The sequence below is a fragment of the Salmo salar genome, chromosome 19 (genome assembly GCF_965601325.2).
Source record: "Salmo salar chromosome 19, fSalSal1, whole genome shotgun sequence".
NCBI lineage: Eukaryota > Metazoa > Chordata > Actinopteri > Salmoniformes > Salmonidae > Salmo > Salmo salar.
The window spans coordinates 58124576-58140519 of NC_138309.1; the positions used below are offsets into that span (position 1 = coordinate 58124576).

The window sequence follows — 15944 nt, forward strand, 5'->3', positions numbered from 1 at the left end:
AATGACTGATCTGGTGTACTCCTCAATGCCATCGGAGGAAACCCGGAACATATTTCAGAGCGAGAGCTTTGTATGTGTCTCTGTGTGTGGAGTAAAGGTGGTCCAGAGTTTTTTTCCTCTGATTGCACATTTAACATGCTGATAGAAATTTGGTTAAACGGATTTAAGTTTCCCTGCATTAAAGTCCCCGGCTACTAAGAGTGCTGGTTGAAAACTGTTTTCTGCCCCTCCCAAAAGATAGAATTTGTAGATAATTGGCCCTCTTTCTGGGACTCACCCACAAACAGGACCAAGCCTGGCCTGTTGAGGAGTGACGGACTCCATCCTAGCTGGAGGGGTGCTCTCATCTTATCTACGAACATAGACAGGGCTCTAACTCCTCTAGCTCCACAATGAAATAGGGTGCAGGCCAGGCAGCAGGCTGTTAGCCAACCTGCCAGCTTAGTGGAGTCTGCCACTAGCACAGTCAGTGTAGTCAGCTCAGCTATCCCCATTGAGACCGTGTCTGTGCCTCGATCTAGGTTGGTTCAAAATTAAAGATGGCAGTGTTCGCTTTAGCAATCTCACTAGTATAAAGACCTCCTCCATCCCTGCCATTATTGAAAGAGATTGTGATACCTCACATCTCAAAATAGGACTACTTAATGTTAGATCCCTCACTTCAAAGGCAGTTATAGTCAATGAACTAATCACTGATCATAATCTTGATGTGATTGGCCTGACTGAAACATGGCTTAAGCCTGATGAATTTACTGTGTTAAATGAGGCCTCACCCCCTGGTTACACTAGTGACCATATCCCCCGCGCATCCCGCAAAGGCGGAGGTGTTGCTAACATTTATGATAGCAACTTTAAATTTACCAAAAAAACAACAACGACGTTTTCGTCTTTTGAGCTTCTAGTCATGAAATCTATGCAGCCTACTCAATCACTTTTTATAGCTACTGTTTACAGGCCTCCTGGGCCATATGCAGCGTTCCTCACTGAGTTCCCTGAATTCCTATCGGACCTTGTAGTCATAGCAGATAATATTCAAATTTTTGGTGACTTTAATATTCACATGGAAAAGTCCACAGACCCACTCCAAAAGGCTTTCGGAGCCATCATCGACTCAGTGGGTTTTGTCCAACATGTCTCTGGAGCTACTCACTGCCACTGTCATACTCTGGACCTAGTTTTGTCCCATGGAATAAATGTTGTGGATCTTAATGTTTTTCCTCATAATCCTGGACTATCGGACCACCATTTTATTACGTTCGCAATCGCAACAAATAATCTGCTCATACGCCAACCAAGAATCATTAAAAGTCGTGCTATAAATTCTCAGACAACCCAAAGATTCCTTGATGCCCTTCCAGACTCCCTCTGCCTACCCAAGGACGTCAGAGGACAAAAATCAGTTAACCACCGAACCGAGGAACTCAATTTAACCTTGCGCAATACCCTAGATGCAGTTGCACCCCTAAAAACGAAAAACATTTGTCATAAGAAACTAGCTCCCTGGTATACAGAAAATACACGAGCTCTGAAGCAAGCTTCCAGAAAATTGGAACGGAAATGGCGTCACACCAAACTGGAAGTCTTCCGACTAGCTTGGAGAGACAGTACCGTGCAGTATCGAAGAGCCCTCACTGCTGCTTGATCATCCTACTTTTCCAACTTAATTGAGGAAAATAAGAACAATCCGAAATCTATTTTTGATACTGTCGCAAAGTTAACTAAAAAGCAGCATTCCCCAAGAGAGGATGGCTCTCACTTCAGCAGTGATGAATTCATGAACTTCTTTGAGGAAAAGATCATGATCATTAGAAAGCAAATTACGGACTCCTCTTTAAATCTGCGTATTCCTCCAAAGCTCCATTGTCCTGAGTCTGCACAACCCTGCCAGGACCTAGGATCAAGGGAGACACTAAAGTGTTTTAGTACTATATCTCTTGACACAATGCTGAAAATAATCATGGCCTCTAAACCTTCAAGCTGCATACTGGACCCTATTCCAACTAAACTACTGAAAGAGCTGCTTTCTGTGCTTGGCCCTCCTATGTTGAACATAATAAACGGCTCTCTATCCACCGGATGTGTACCAAACTCACTAAAAGTGGCAGTAATAAAGCCTCTCTTGAAAAAGCCAAATCTTGACCCAGAAATTATTTAAAAAACTATCGGCCTATATCGAATCTTCCATTCCTCTCAAAAATTTTAGAAAAAGCTGTTGCGCAGCAACTCACTGCCTTCCTGAAGACAAACAATGTACACGAAACCCTTCAGTCTGGTTTTAGACCCCATCATAGCACTGAGACTGCACTTGTGAAGGTGGTAAATTACCTTTTAATGACGTCAGACCGAGGTTCTGCGTCTGTTCTCGTGCTCCTAGATCTTAGTGCTGCTTTTGATACCATCGATCACCACATTCTTTTGGAGAGATTGGAAACCCAAATTGGTCTACATGGACAAGTTCTGGCCTGGTTTAGGTCTTATCTGTCGGAAAGATATCAGTTTGTCTCTGTGAATGGTTTGTCCTCTGACAAATCAACTGTAAATTTCGGTGTTCCTCAAGGTTCCGTTTTAGGACCACTATTGTTTTCACTATGTATTTTACCTCTTGGGGATGTCATTCGAAAACATAATGTTAAATTTCACTGCTATGCGGATGACACACAGCTGTACATTTCAATGAAACATGGTGAAGCCCCAAAATTGCCCTCGCTAGAAGCCTGTGTCTCAGACATAAGGAAGTGGATGGCTGCAAACTTTCTACTCTTAAACTCGGACAAAACAGAGATGCTTGTTCTAGGTCCCAAGAAACAAAGAGATCTTCTGTTGAATCTGACAATTAATCTGGATGGTTGTACAGTCGTCTCAAATAAAACTGTGAAGGACCTCGGTGTTACTCTGGACCCTGATATCTCTTTTGAAGAACATATCAAGACTGTTTCAAGGACAGCTTTTTTCCATCTACGTAACATTACAAAAATCAGAAACTTTCTGTCCAAAAATGACACAGAAAAATTAATCCATGCCTTTGTTACTTCTAGGTTGGACTACTGCAATGCTCTACTTTCCGGCTACCCGGATAAAGCACTAAATAAACTTCAGTTAGTGCTAAATACGGCTGCTAGAATCCTGACTAGAACCAAAAAATGTGATCATATTACTCCAGTGCTAGCCTCCCTACACTGGCTTCCTGTTAAGGCAAGGGCTGATTTCAAGGTTTTACTGCTAACCTACAAAGCATTACATGGGCTTGCTCCTACCTATCTTTCCGATTTGGTCCTGCCGTACATACCTACACGTACGCTACGGTCACAAGACGCGGGCCTCCTAATTGTTCCTAGAATTTCTAAGCAAACAGCTGGAGGCAGGGCTTTCTCCTATAGAGCTCAATTTTTATGGAATAGTCTGCCTACCCATGTGAGAGACGCAGACTCAGTCTCAACCTTTAAGTCTTTACTGAAGACATCTCTTCAGTAGGTCCTATGATTAAGTGTAGTCTGGCCCAGGGGTGTGAAGGTGAACGGAAAGGCTGGAGCAACGAACCACCCTTGCTGTCTCTGCCTGGCCGGTTTCCCCTCTTTCCACTGGGATTCTCTGCCTCTACCCCTATTACGGGGGCTGAGTCACTGGCTTACTGGTGTTCTTCCATGTCGTCCCTGGGAGGGGTGCGTCACTTGAGTGGGTTGAGTCACTGAGTTGGGTTGGCATGGGTCCTCAGATCCTCAAAAGGTTCTACAGCTGCACCTTCGAGAGCATCCTGACTGGTTGCATCACTGCCTGGTATGGCATCTGCTCGGCCTCCGACCGCAAGGTACTACAGAGGGTAGTGCGAACGGCCCAGTACCTCACTGGGGCCAAGCTTCCTGCCATCCAGGAACTCTATACCAGGCGGTGTCAGAGGAAGGCCCTAAAAATTGTCAAAGAGTCCAGACACCCTAGTCATAGACTGTTCTCTCTGCTACCGCACGGCAAGCGGTACCAGAGCGCCAAGTCTAGGTCCTAGAGGCTTCTAAATAGCTTTTACCCCAAGCCATAAAACACCTAATCAAATTGCTACTCAGACTATTTGCATTGCCCCCCCCCCCCCTTCACAGCGCTGCTACTCTCTGTTGTTATCATCTATGCATAGTCACTTTAATAACTCCACCTGCATGTACATAATCCACCAGCTCGGTGCCATCATGGATCAAGTTATCCAGACCCTGGACCATTGGGAGAGACAGGGAGGTCCACTAGCGCGTTCAACAAAGCAACCCGAACCTCCACTACTCACTCCTTCTGCAACTGGTCCAAGTGGGATGCGTCTCGCCCTTCCCGGGGAGTATGATGGGACAGCGGCATGGTGCCAGGGTTTCCTGTTACAGCTGGACCTATACCTAGGCACCGTTTACCCAGCTCCCTCGGGAAGGGAGAGGGTGTCCGCCCTCATCTCGTGCCTCACAGGGAGAGGTCTGGAGTGGGCCAACGCTGTGTGGGGAGAAGGAGAAGCAGCGTTGGAGGACTTCACCGAGTTCACCCGCCGTTTCCGGGCGGTCTTCGACCACCCGCCTGAGGGTAGAGAGGCGGGTGAGCACCTCTTCCAGCTGAGGCAGGAGATGAGGAGCGCCCAGGAGTTTGCCCTAGAGTTTAGGACCCTGGCTGCCGGCGCGGGATGGAACGACAGGGCCCTGATCGACCACTACCGTTGCAGTCTGTGCGAGGACGTCCGTCGGGAGTTGGCCTGCAGAGACACCACCCTCACGTTGGATCAGCTGGTGGACCTGTCCATCCGGCTGGACAACCTGCTGGCTACCTGCGGACGTTCAAATCGGGGTCCGGTGGTTCCATCCCCTCGCACCCCCTCTCCTGAACCTATGGAGCTGGGAGGGGCGGTGCGTAGGAAGACCAGAGGGGGTTTCAGTTCGTGCACCATCTGTGGCCGCAGAGGACACATTGCCGGTCGGTGCCGGGTTGGTCCCTCTGGGAGTCGAGGCAGCAGGCAGGGCACTCTGGCGTCACCCCAGGTGAGTCTGCACCACTCTCATCCAGAGTCCTCTGTTGTCCAACTGTTTGTACCTGTTTGTTTTCCTGATTTTTCCCCGCATTCCCAGCATAAGGCGCTAGTCGATTCAGGCGCAGCTAGGAATTTTATTGACAGAGCGCTTGCTCGTAGTCTTATGATCTCCATTATCCCTGTGGCTAGACCTTTCCCAGTTCACGCTCTGGATAGTCGACCATTGGGGTCCGGGCTAATCAGGGAAGCCACTATCTCCCTGGCCATGGTGACGCAGAGGAGTCATAAGGAGAGAATCAGTCTCTTTCTCATTGACTCTCCTGCGTTTCCCGTGGTACTGGGCCTTCCCTGGTTGGCTCATCATAACCCCTCTATTTCATGGCAACAGAGGGCTCTCACAGGGTGGTCGCGAGAGTGCTCGGGGAGGTGTGTAGGGGTTTCCGTTGGTGCTACCATGGTGGAAAGTCCAGACCAGGTCTCCACCATGCGCATTCCTCCAGAATATGCCGATTTGGCTCTCGCCTTCTGTAAGAAGAAGGCGACTCAATTACCACCCCATCGACGAGGGGATTGTGCGATAAATCTCCTGGTAGATGCTGCACTTCCCAGGAGTCACGAGTATCCGCTGTCGCAAGTGGAGACGATGGCTATGGAGACATATGTCTCCGAATCCCTGCGTCGGGTGTACATTCGGTCATCCACTTCACCCGCCTCCTCAAGTTTCTTTTTTGTGAAGAAGAAGGATGGAGGTTTTTGCGCCCGTGCATTGATTATCGAGGTCTCAATCAAATCACGGTGAGGTACAGTTACCCGCTACCTCTTATCACCACGGCGATTGAGTCAATGCACGGGGCGTGCTTCTTCACAAAACTGGATCTCAGGAGCGCATACTACCTGGTGCGTATCTGGGAGGTAGACGAGTGGAAGACGGCGTTTAGTACCACCTCAGGGCATTATGAGTACCTCGTCATGCCGTACGGGTTGATGAATGCTCCATCAGTCTTCCAATCCTTTGTCGACGAGATTTTCAGAGACCTGCACGGGCAGGGTGTAGTGGTGTATATCGATGACATTCTGGTACATTCTGCTACACGTGCCGAGCATGTGTCTTTGGTGGGCAAGGTACTTGGACGACTGTTGGAGCATGACCTGTTCGTCAAGGCTGAGAAATGCCTGTTCTTTCAGCAAGTCGTCTCCTTCCTAGGGTATCGCATTTCCACGTGGAGATGGAGAGTGACCGCATTTCAGCCGTGCGTAATTGGCCGACTTCCACCACGGTAAAGGAGGTGCAGCGATTTGTAGGGTTTGCCAATTACTACCGGAGATTTATCGGGGGTTTTGGTCAGGTGGCTGCTCCCATTACCTCACTGCTGAAGGGGGGTCCTGTACGTCTGCAGTGGTCAATTGAGGCGGACAGGGCTTTTGGGCAACTAAGGGCTCTGTTTACCTCGACGCCCGTGCTGGCCCATCCGGATCCCTCTTTGGCGTTCATAGTGGAGGTGGACGCGTCTGAGGCTGGGATAGGAGCGGTGCTCTCTCAGCTCTCGTGTACGCCACCGAAGCTCTGCCCCTGTGCCTTCTTCTCGAAGAAGGCACAGCGCCCGGCGGAGCAAAACTATGACGTGGGGGACCGGGAGCTGTTGGCTGTAGTCAAGGCCTTGAAGGCGTGGAGACATTGGCTTGAGGGGGCTAAACACCCTTTTCTCATCTGGACTGACCACCGTAATCTGGAGTACATCCGGTCAGCGAGGAGACCCTCGCCAGGCAAGGTGGGCCATGTTTTTCACCCGTTTTGTTTTCACCCTTTCGTACAGACCAGGTTCCCAGAACGTTAAGGCAGACTAACTGTCCAGGCAGTATGACACAGAGGAGCGGTCCATGGATCCCACTTCCATACTCCCCGCCTCTTGTTTGGTGGCGCCGGTAGTGTCATGACGTTGGCCTGTGGGTAAGGTTTATGACCCCCCCCCCCATAAATACCTTTCTCTCTTCCCCTCTCTGAATCTACTGAAGGACCTGAATAGCCTGTGTTAAATATAGAGAGTCTGGGAACATCAAACAAATGGGGAAAGGTACCACATATTTTGTTAATAAAACCAGTTGGAAATATGCTTGGGAACGTAATGAGTATGTATGTCAGTTCGGTTGTCATCTGAGACATTATGACTGATGACAGGACGACATAAACTGTATCTGAGAAAGTATACACCCTCTAGTTATCAGAGTCACATGGAATTGTTATGCAATTGAAATGTTTGATATTGAAAATGTTTGTTAGGAGATGAAATGTAATTTTAGCTTCCGAATGAGAGAATTGGGTTTTCATAAGGAAAGTGCCCTGCTCGATCAGTAACCCAACCCTGTGAAGAGACAGCGGTTATAAACGGTGAAACACCTCCCTCCCCCTCTCCACTATATAATCCTTTGACGAAAAGATAACCACGTTGGTTCCAGTACGGGAGGTCTGCAGCCTCTACGTTAGAAGGACACACATGTCAAGTACAGAACTAAGCCAACCTCGGCGTGAGCTCTGGTATGAACTGGTATGAACTTTGAGCTTATTCACTACAGAAGTGCTACTTCCTAGCCGTTGAGTTAGCAGCGGCCGCTGCTAACGTGGGTTAGGAAAGGACGAACGACGGATCCAGTCTAACAATCAGACGAAGATACCACCACGTATCCAATGGACCACCATTAACATTCTTCCGAAAACAGGGAGATCTGTTGGCCAACCCGACCAGCATCTACGACCAATCTACCGAAGCGCAGCTCAGAGTAAATATTTATTGCATTTTCCTTTTCCAAATGGGCGGTAATTTAGAATGCATAAGATAATGTATTTACGATAGCATAGCTGCTGTTTCTGTGTTCCTAAATCTTCCCGCTCTTTCATTCAAGCCCAACCCCCTTTCTTTTGTGTAACCAGCCGTCATATCTGTTCCGTCTACCGGGACGTTTTCTGTATGACATCATTGTATTCTGTGTATTTGTAATTCTGTGTGATTAGTTAGGTATTTAGTAAATAAATAATTAAACCCAATTTTGTATTGCTGATTCAACTTGTTAGCCAGGGTTCGTGAAGATAGCCAAGAATTTACAACTTTCATTATGAGACTGAAAATAAGACAAGGGTTAATATTGACTGCTATCGAGGTAAAATATTACTAAGTATTTTAAGAGTTTATTCGGAAGATAACAGCTCTATAAACGTTCTTCCGTGGTGCCCCGACTTTCTAGTTAATTACATTTACATGATTAGCTTAATCAGGTAATATTAATTACAGAGAAATCATTTTATAAGTTAGCATGTCATATCACTTAATCCGGCATAGCCAAAGACACGACAGTAGTGTGGGAGCTGGACGCAGACATTGAGCGGGCATTACGTGCAGAGCCCACTCCCCCTCAGTGTCCAGCTGGGCGTCTGTACATTCCATCTGCTGTCAGCGACCGATTGATCTATTGGGCCCACACGTCACCCTCCTCTGGTCATCCAGGGATTGGTCGGACAGTGCGCTGTCTTAGTGGGAGGTACTGGTGGCCCACCTTGGCTAAGAATGTGAGGGTTTATGTTTCCTCCTGTTCGGTGTGCGCCCAGTGTAAGGCTCCTAGGCACCTGCCCAGAGGTAAGTTACAACCCTTACCCGTTCCACTACGGCCGTGGTCGCACCTGTCAGTGGATTTCATAACCAATCTTCCACCTTCACAGGGAAACACCACGATCCTTTTCTAAGTCCTGTCGTCTCCTCCCTTTGCCCGGTCTCCCTACGGCCCTACAGACTGCGGAAGCCCTGTTTACTCACGTCTTCCGGCACTATGGGGTGCCTGAGGATATAGTGTCTGATCGGGGTCCCCAGTTCACTTCGAGGGTCTGGAGGGCGTTCATGGAACGTCTGGGTGTCTCGGTCAGCCTTACCTCAGGTTTTCACCCCGAGAGTAACGGGCAGGTGGGAAGAGTTAACCAGGAAGTGGGTAGATTTCTGAGGTCTTATTGCCAGGACCGGCCGGGGGAGTGGGCAGCGTTCGTGCCTTGGGCAGAGATGGCCCAGAACTCACTCCGCCACTCCTCCACTAACCTCTCTCCCTTTCAGTGTGTGTTAGGGTATCAGCCGGTTCTGGCTCCTTGGCATCAGAGTCAGACCGAAGCTCCTGCGGTGGATGACTGGTTCCGGCGCGTGGAGGAGACATGGGACGCCACCCATGTTCATCTTCAGCGCGCCGTGCTGCGCCAGAAAGGGGGCGCAGACCGTCACCGCAGTGAGGCCCCGGGGTTCACAACGGGGGACCGGGTCTGGCTCTCGACCCGGAACCTGCCCCTCCGCCTGCCCTGTCGGAAGCTGGGTCCGTGGTTTGTGGGGCCATTTAAAGTCCTGAGGAGAGTGAACGAGGTATGTTATAGGTTACAGCTCCTCCTGATTACCGCATTAACCTCTCGTTCCATGTGTCTCTCCTCAGGCCGGTGCTGGCTGGTCCATTCCAGGAAGCTGAGGTGCGGGAGGTTCCTCCGCCTCCTCTGGACATCGAGGGGGCCCCGGCGTACTCCGTTCGATCCATCCTGGATTCGAGACGTCGAGTGAGGAGCCTTCAATACCTCGTGGACTGGGAGGTTACGGTCCGGAGGAGAGATGCTGGGTTCCGGAGGAGGACGTGTTGGACCCTTCTATGTTGCGGGATTTCCACCGTCTCCATCCGGATCGCCCTGCATCTCGTCCTCGAGGCCGGTGTCGACGCGCTGCTGGAGCCGCGCGTCAAGGGGGGATACTGTCACGACTTCTGCTGAAATCGGTTCCTCTCCTTGTTCGGGCGGTGTCCGGCGGTCGTCGTCACCGGTCTTCTAGCCATCGCGATCCATTTTTCATGTTCCATTTGTTTTGTCTGGTTCTCACACTCACCTGGTTTCAATTCCATAATTACATGTTGTATATGTTCCCTCTGTTTCCCCCATGTCCTTGTCGGGAATTGTTTATCGTAAGTACGTGTGCTTTATGTGACTGGTGCGATACGGGTTTTGTTGCCCATGTTTTTGTTATTTTTGTATGCCGGTAGTTATGCACATTAAACGGCTCCGGCTATTTACCAAGTTCTGCTCTCCTGCGTTTGACTTCCATGCCACCAGTTACGCACCCCTGACACCTGTTGTATTCGGTGCATGTGACTAATAAAATTAGATTTGATTTACTGGTACCCCGTGTATATAGCAAAGTTATCATGTGTATCATTACCTTTATTATTTTGTGTTATGACTTTTCTATTATTTATCTTTTCTTTCTCTCTGCATTGTTGGGAAGGGCCCATAAGCATTTCACTGTTAGTCTACACCTGTAGTTTACTTAGCATGTGACAAATAACATCTGATTTGATTTGAATGTATTATAAGCATACTGATAATTCTAGCAGTGGAGTGGACAGATGTTGAACCTCTGTAGCCCAAAAGACTAGGGTTGCCAAGGCAACTGGCCAAGTGTCCCCTGCTGTCGTCACTCTTCCTTGGTCATTGATCGCCTCTCATCTCACCAGCTCTCTCTGCTGGCATTGTCTGTGCACATACATACCCTCTTTAAAATATACTAAATATATTTTCTTATGTTTTTATTGATGATGCAGGATAATGGAAAAACTGCAAATTGCCAGATACACATTTTGTTCAATCCAGTCATTTATCATCACGGGGCTCATCATACAGTTCATTTTCAAAGGCATTGAGAATGTGCTAACACTCGTTCAGCATTGATTTTGCAAGGTCCAATCTTTTGCAAATGACTATCTTAAAAATACAAAATTCAAAAACAATTGGCATTTATTTATAATCGGGACATAAAGTTCACATATGCTACAGTATTATGCTTTATCTAGATCTACAACAACCAGAGACCAGGGTGAATGCAAAGTTTGAATTCATGTTTGACTGAACTGAGGATAAACTTGCGTTCAGCATTATCACCTATTCAAATCTCAACCTCTCACAAACGTCAGCAGTCGAACATGGTTCATTGAAGTAAAAAAAAAAAAAAGTAAAATATTACCTCCATGCATTTGTCAATTATCCATAATCAGATATTTCACCTTTGATCCTCGACAAAATCCATGTTAACAATACTGGTTCTGGGGCAGGGCAGGTCAAAGCTGGAATCCATATTACCCAACATTGGAGGCTTCTTCCTCAGCCTCTTCGCCTCGTTCTGCAGTTTCTGCCGGATGTACCCTTTAATTTCCGCATCTGTCTTTCCAGGAAAAAAATACTGAACTGTCCCTGTGGAAATAGTCACATGAAATGTACATTTGCGTGCGGAACTCCCTTAAACAGAAATTATTACAGTTGTGCATAACACGTGTTTTTTCTCTCATGTATGTCAATTCATAGAGGTGGTTGAAGGTTAGAAAACTAGGGCAGGAACAGTTAGGAAACAGTGACAATACAGTTATTATGCAAGTCAAAACCAAAGGCTACACCGATTGTAGATATTTAAGACATTCCAACTATCTTTTTCAAACAATAATCAAATAAACATTAGCCTAATAATGCATTTTGCACTGAACCTCAGTGTTCTGTGCTGTCTTTATTATGTCTCCCAATAAGGTATGTTGAGGGAAAGGCTGCTTACTCAGTATGGCCTGGACCTCCTCAGTAGGGAGAGCAGGTTTGGTCTGAGACCTCTTGTTGTACACCAGCCCTGAGATGGAGTGGGAGGCTAGGCAGTCCCTCTCATACAGCCCTCGCAACAGGTCATTGGTCAGTTTCTGAGCTGTAGTGCCAGTGTTGCACCGTTCCAACAGCTCGTGGGTAATGAACTGAGGACAAAATAAGATGTGTATATATAAGACTTGGAGACTGACAACCAGTTCAAAAGAGGCAGGGTGTGGGTGTAGGTCAAGTTTGTTTTTTTACACCAAATATTCCAACGAGAAGATGAAAATAAGCGTTCTTTCTGGAAGGTCCAGCCCAGGTAGTATCTCATCCATTTATTTAAATGTTTTATCCCATTTCGTTCCTATTGAACATGACCCAAAAATCAGTGTAGTGGTTTATCTGTACCTCAGTGAAGACTCCATCCCAATGGTGCCTGTGTAGTTTCTGGGGTAAGGCCCCCTGTTTCTCCCACTGCCCATTCATCCCAGTTGGGCAGGCCAGTAAATCTGGGGTCATGGCATCTCCACTGACAAGTCCTACAGTTAGGCTAGGACGTGATGCTTGGACAGACGTCTTGCTGTCCTCATTCGACCACCTCTGGGTCTTTTCTATCAGGGCTTTAAGGTTTCTGGATAGCTCTCCACAAGCTGTCAAGTCATCCACACAAAATGTCCTAAACATTTAACTTCACTCTGGATCAAATGTGTAAAGTTTCAAGAGGATTTCATTCATTCATTTTAATCTCCTCACCTGTAAGGCACTGAATTTGGTCTTTCAGGCTTTCCATCTCTCTTTGCATGCAAATCACCATAGCAATGAGTTTCATCTTTGAGTATGACTGCAGAAACTCTGACTCCTGCCATGACAATACAAAATCACAATTGGATGTTGGGTATTGGAAGGAATGTTCAAGATAACATCACATCACAAATTGTCCACACCTGTGCAGAAGGAGTGGGTTGTGTGAAAATAAAACATGTCAGAGGCTTACCTCTGTATTGGAATTGCTGTCCCTCAGGTGATACAAATTAGGACTGCCCAGCTCAAAAGCCTGTAAAAAATAGGATTTCAAAGTTCTTATACATTTTAGTCATTTAGCAGACACTCTTATCCAGAGCAACTTACAGTAGTGAATGCAAACATGTCATGCATTTTTTTTTCTTTCTTTTTGTACTGGCCCCCGTGGGAATCAAACCCACAACCCTGGCGTTGCACACACCATGCTGGCATTGCAAACACCATGCTCTACCAACTGAGCCACAGCATACAGTTATCATCCAAACTTTTAACTATTTCATTAACATTACGAACTTTCTCTGAAATAAGACATAACTTTCAAAGCCTATTTCATGAGATACCCTTTATAACAGGACAACATAAAAAATGACTGCTTTGAAGTTGTGACATAAAGTAACAAAACATATAAATGCACACTACACACAATCCAAAAAAGAGCCGCCTTTTGTTCAATGGAGAAGCAGTTAATTTAGTACCATGTTTTACCCAGATGATCTCCATGCTTGCACCCCAAGCCTAGTGTCCATTGGTCAAATCACAGCTAACAACAACATATGCCATACTTGGTGGTGCATTTATTATAGAATAGACATGTTTCAAGATATACAGTATGTAACTGTATAAGTAACAAACCCTTATCCACTTCTGGAAGCCGGCTGAGGATGAAGAATTTTCGTCGACTTTCTTTTTATCAAGATACATCTGTTTTCTTCTTTTCTGCACCCCATGCTGTTAGACAGTTATGGCATGATTAAGTTAAAACACGTTTATTCAAACTCACAGCAGTTGTTAATATTTTAAGATCAAAACATTTTATGGCAATAGGCTACTCTTACAAAGCTTACATCGACTTTTTGAGCCCCGTCTTCATCTCCTTCACTTTCGTAGTCAAGGACTCGTTTCGCCTTTGATTTCCTTCTCATATTTCTATTCCATTAATTGCCTTGCAGAAGAAACTGTGCCCAGCATACTGCACGTGTTCAAAATATTGGGGAAGACTGATAAGTGAAAGTGTCATGGGTAAACGGAGGAGGGTAACGCAAGAGGGGACGCTTGCTGTCGTTCTTCTACTCCAGAACCAGCATGCGAAAACATCCCCTTTGATGCCCGCCTACACAGAGAGAGGGAGTGAGGATTTTATACACTGAGGCGTAACGTGGCACTGTTACGTTGTAGCCGTGAATGATTCGATAATGATTTGTATCCCTCTCAAAGTTACATTGTACCTTTTGCTACCTAATAGGTCACTTTGGGGTGATGAGAATCAGAAAATTACTTTTAATTTTACCAATAAGAATTAGAAGAGTATTTTCATTCCTTTTTCTTTCTATTATAATTATTGACACTATCAAAGCATACTTTTTTGATGCATGTATGCATTGCATTAAACAGTCAAAGCAATACTTTTGTTGAGAGATGATATGCTTGTGTGGTGATGTAACTGACAAATTCGTCACAGTTTCAGTTAATTTGCTACAAACGTATAGTTCATAAACATATTTTCTTGAAAAGAAGATACATTCTTTGAAATACTGGTTGATTGATAGTTTAGAAAAAGGCCATTACATTCACAGAAAAGACTAAGAGAAATATGTATTCATAGTGTATTACAATGGCTTTACTGTATGTGCCACAAAATACAAAGAGCATGTATGCTCTCCAAAAATAGATATAATGACACATCATGATGCACTTGAGCAATGTCTGCAGGCCAAATTGAAGTTGATAACTGTGATAAAAATTATATTTTTCAACAACCCTTTGTCCACATCCTGGATATGTATCAATCCAATCTTAATTAAACTTTTAATAAATTGTCAAAAAAGGTTAATTAAACAGTGGATGTTTTGCATGCTTAAATGTGCTCTCTTGTCATCTGGTGGCATCCATCCATCATGATCACTCACAAAAATCCATTATCCTTTACTCAAATACCGATTTTGTCTCTGTGGAAATTAACTGGAGGTCTCTTTGAGTAACAAAACCTATGAAAGTATGATTTATCCCAAGAAACTTGAGATGGTGTGGTGATGAAGATTAGGTTATTCAACCAAGTTGGACACTCCTGGACTGCTCTTCCTGTTCTACTACCTCGCTGTTGGGTTAACCCCTACCTGTCACACCCTGATCTGTTTCACCTGTTTTTGTGCTTGTCTCCACCCCCCTCCAGGTGTCGCCATCTTCCACATTATCCCTAGTGTACTTATACCTGTGTTCTCTGTTTGTCTGTTGCCAGTTCGTATTGTTTTGTCTAGCCTACCAGCGTTTTTCCTGTGTTCCTGTCTTGCTCTAGTTCCTGTTTTCTAGCTATCCCGGTTTTTGACCATTCTGCTGCCCTGACCCTGAGCCTGCCTGCCGTTCTGTACCTTGTCACACCACCCTGGATTACTGACCGCTGCCTGCCCTGACCCTGAGCCTGCCTGCCGTTCTGTACCTTTCTGACTCTGCTCTGGACTCCTGACCGCTGCCTGCCCTGACCCTGAGCCTACCTGCCGTTCTGTACATTTCGGACTCTGCTCTGGACTACTAACCTCTGCCTGCCCTTGACCTGTCGTTTGCCTGCCCCCCTGTTTCTGTAATAAACTTTTGTTACTTCGAAACTGTCTGCATCTGGGTCTTCTCCTGAGCCTTGATACTACCAAAGGTATGTTATGCACTGACTGCCTCAGACTCTGAGTCTAAGTGTATCGCAGAACTTGGGATGGGGCACTCAGAGTGATAGTTGGACATGAGAGCAGGATACATGGCAGACACTGTAAAGACATACAGACAGTAGAGTTAGAAACATGTATTTATGTGTCACTCCACAATGATACAATAATACAAAATGCTGATTTTTTTCCCCCCTCATTAAAAACAATCATAGTCAAACATGTTACAGAAGTCATCTATATAGCATTACGACATCTGTGGTCACGTCTGGCTCAGTTGGTAGCGCATGGTGCTTGCATCACCAGGGTTGTTGGTTCAATTCTCACTGGGGACAGTAGGAGTTACTGACAGAACCATGATGACTGTTCATTCTCTTATAGCTCTATGCTCACTCTACCTAGTAGTACGTAAACTTTGTTTAAATTCCGCTGTCTGTATTATGTCTCTAAATGTTGTCTACCACTAGCAGCAACATACAGGTATCACCAAGTAAAATTCTGAGTTGTGTGTAAATGTACTTGACAAATAAATGGTGCTTCTGATTCAGATAATGGAAAACCTTAATTCTATTTCTAGGGGTAAACCTACCCTATGCAGATATACCATGGAATTATTAACACAGATTATAGGAACAAGTGTGTATTTAGCCCTATACACAAA

At 45.9% G+C, this 15944-nt stretch overlaps 1 protein-coding gene across 1 annotated transcript; it reads right to left on the reverse strand.

Annotated features, from left to right (window-relative positions):
- Positions 1-10766: 10766 nt before the first annotated feature.
- Positions 10767-13738, reverse strand: si:ch211-194k22.8 (uncharacterized). Its single transcript, XM_014159228.3, has 7 exons — positions 13478-13738; positions 13266-13361; positions 12607-12666; positions 12366-12471; positions 12021-12262; positions 11590-11776; positions 10767-11237 (listed from the first exon to the last, which is right to left on the reverse strand). Exons 1-7 carry the CDS (start codon positions 13553-13555, stop codon positions 11047-11049), a joined length of 960 nt encoding a protein of 319 aa, XP_014014703.1. The 5' UTR covers positions 13556-13738; the 3' UTR covers positions 10767-11046.
- Positions 13739-15944: the final 2206 nt, after the last annotated feature.

Bases quoted from the DNA above. Each gene is read 5' to 3' on its own strand.
- si:ch211-194k22.8 (XM_014159228.3), bottom strand. From the start codon at position 13,555: ATGAGAAGGAAATCAAAGGCGAAACGAGTCCTTGACTACGAAAGTGAA. The intron at 13,362-13,477 runs GTAAGCTTTGTA...ACTGTCTAACAG, and splicing joins ACGGGGCTCAAAAAGTCGAT to CATGGGGTGCAGAAAAGAAG. The intron at 12,263-12,365 runs GTGAGGAGATTA...ATGACTTGACAG, and splicing joins CCAAATTCAGTGCCTTACAG to CTTGTGGAGAGCTATCCAGA.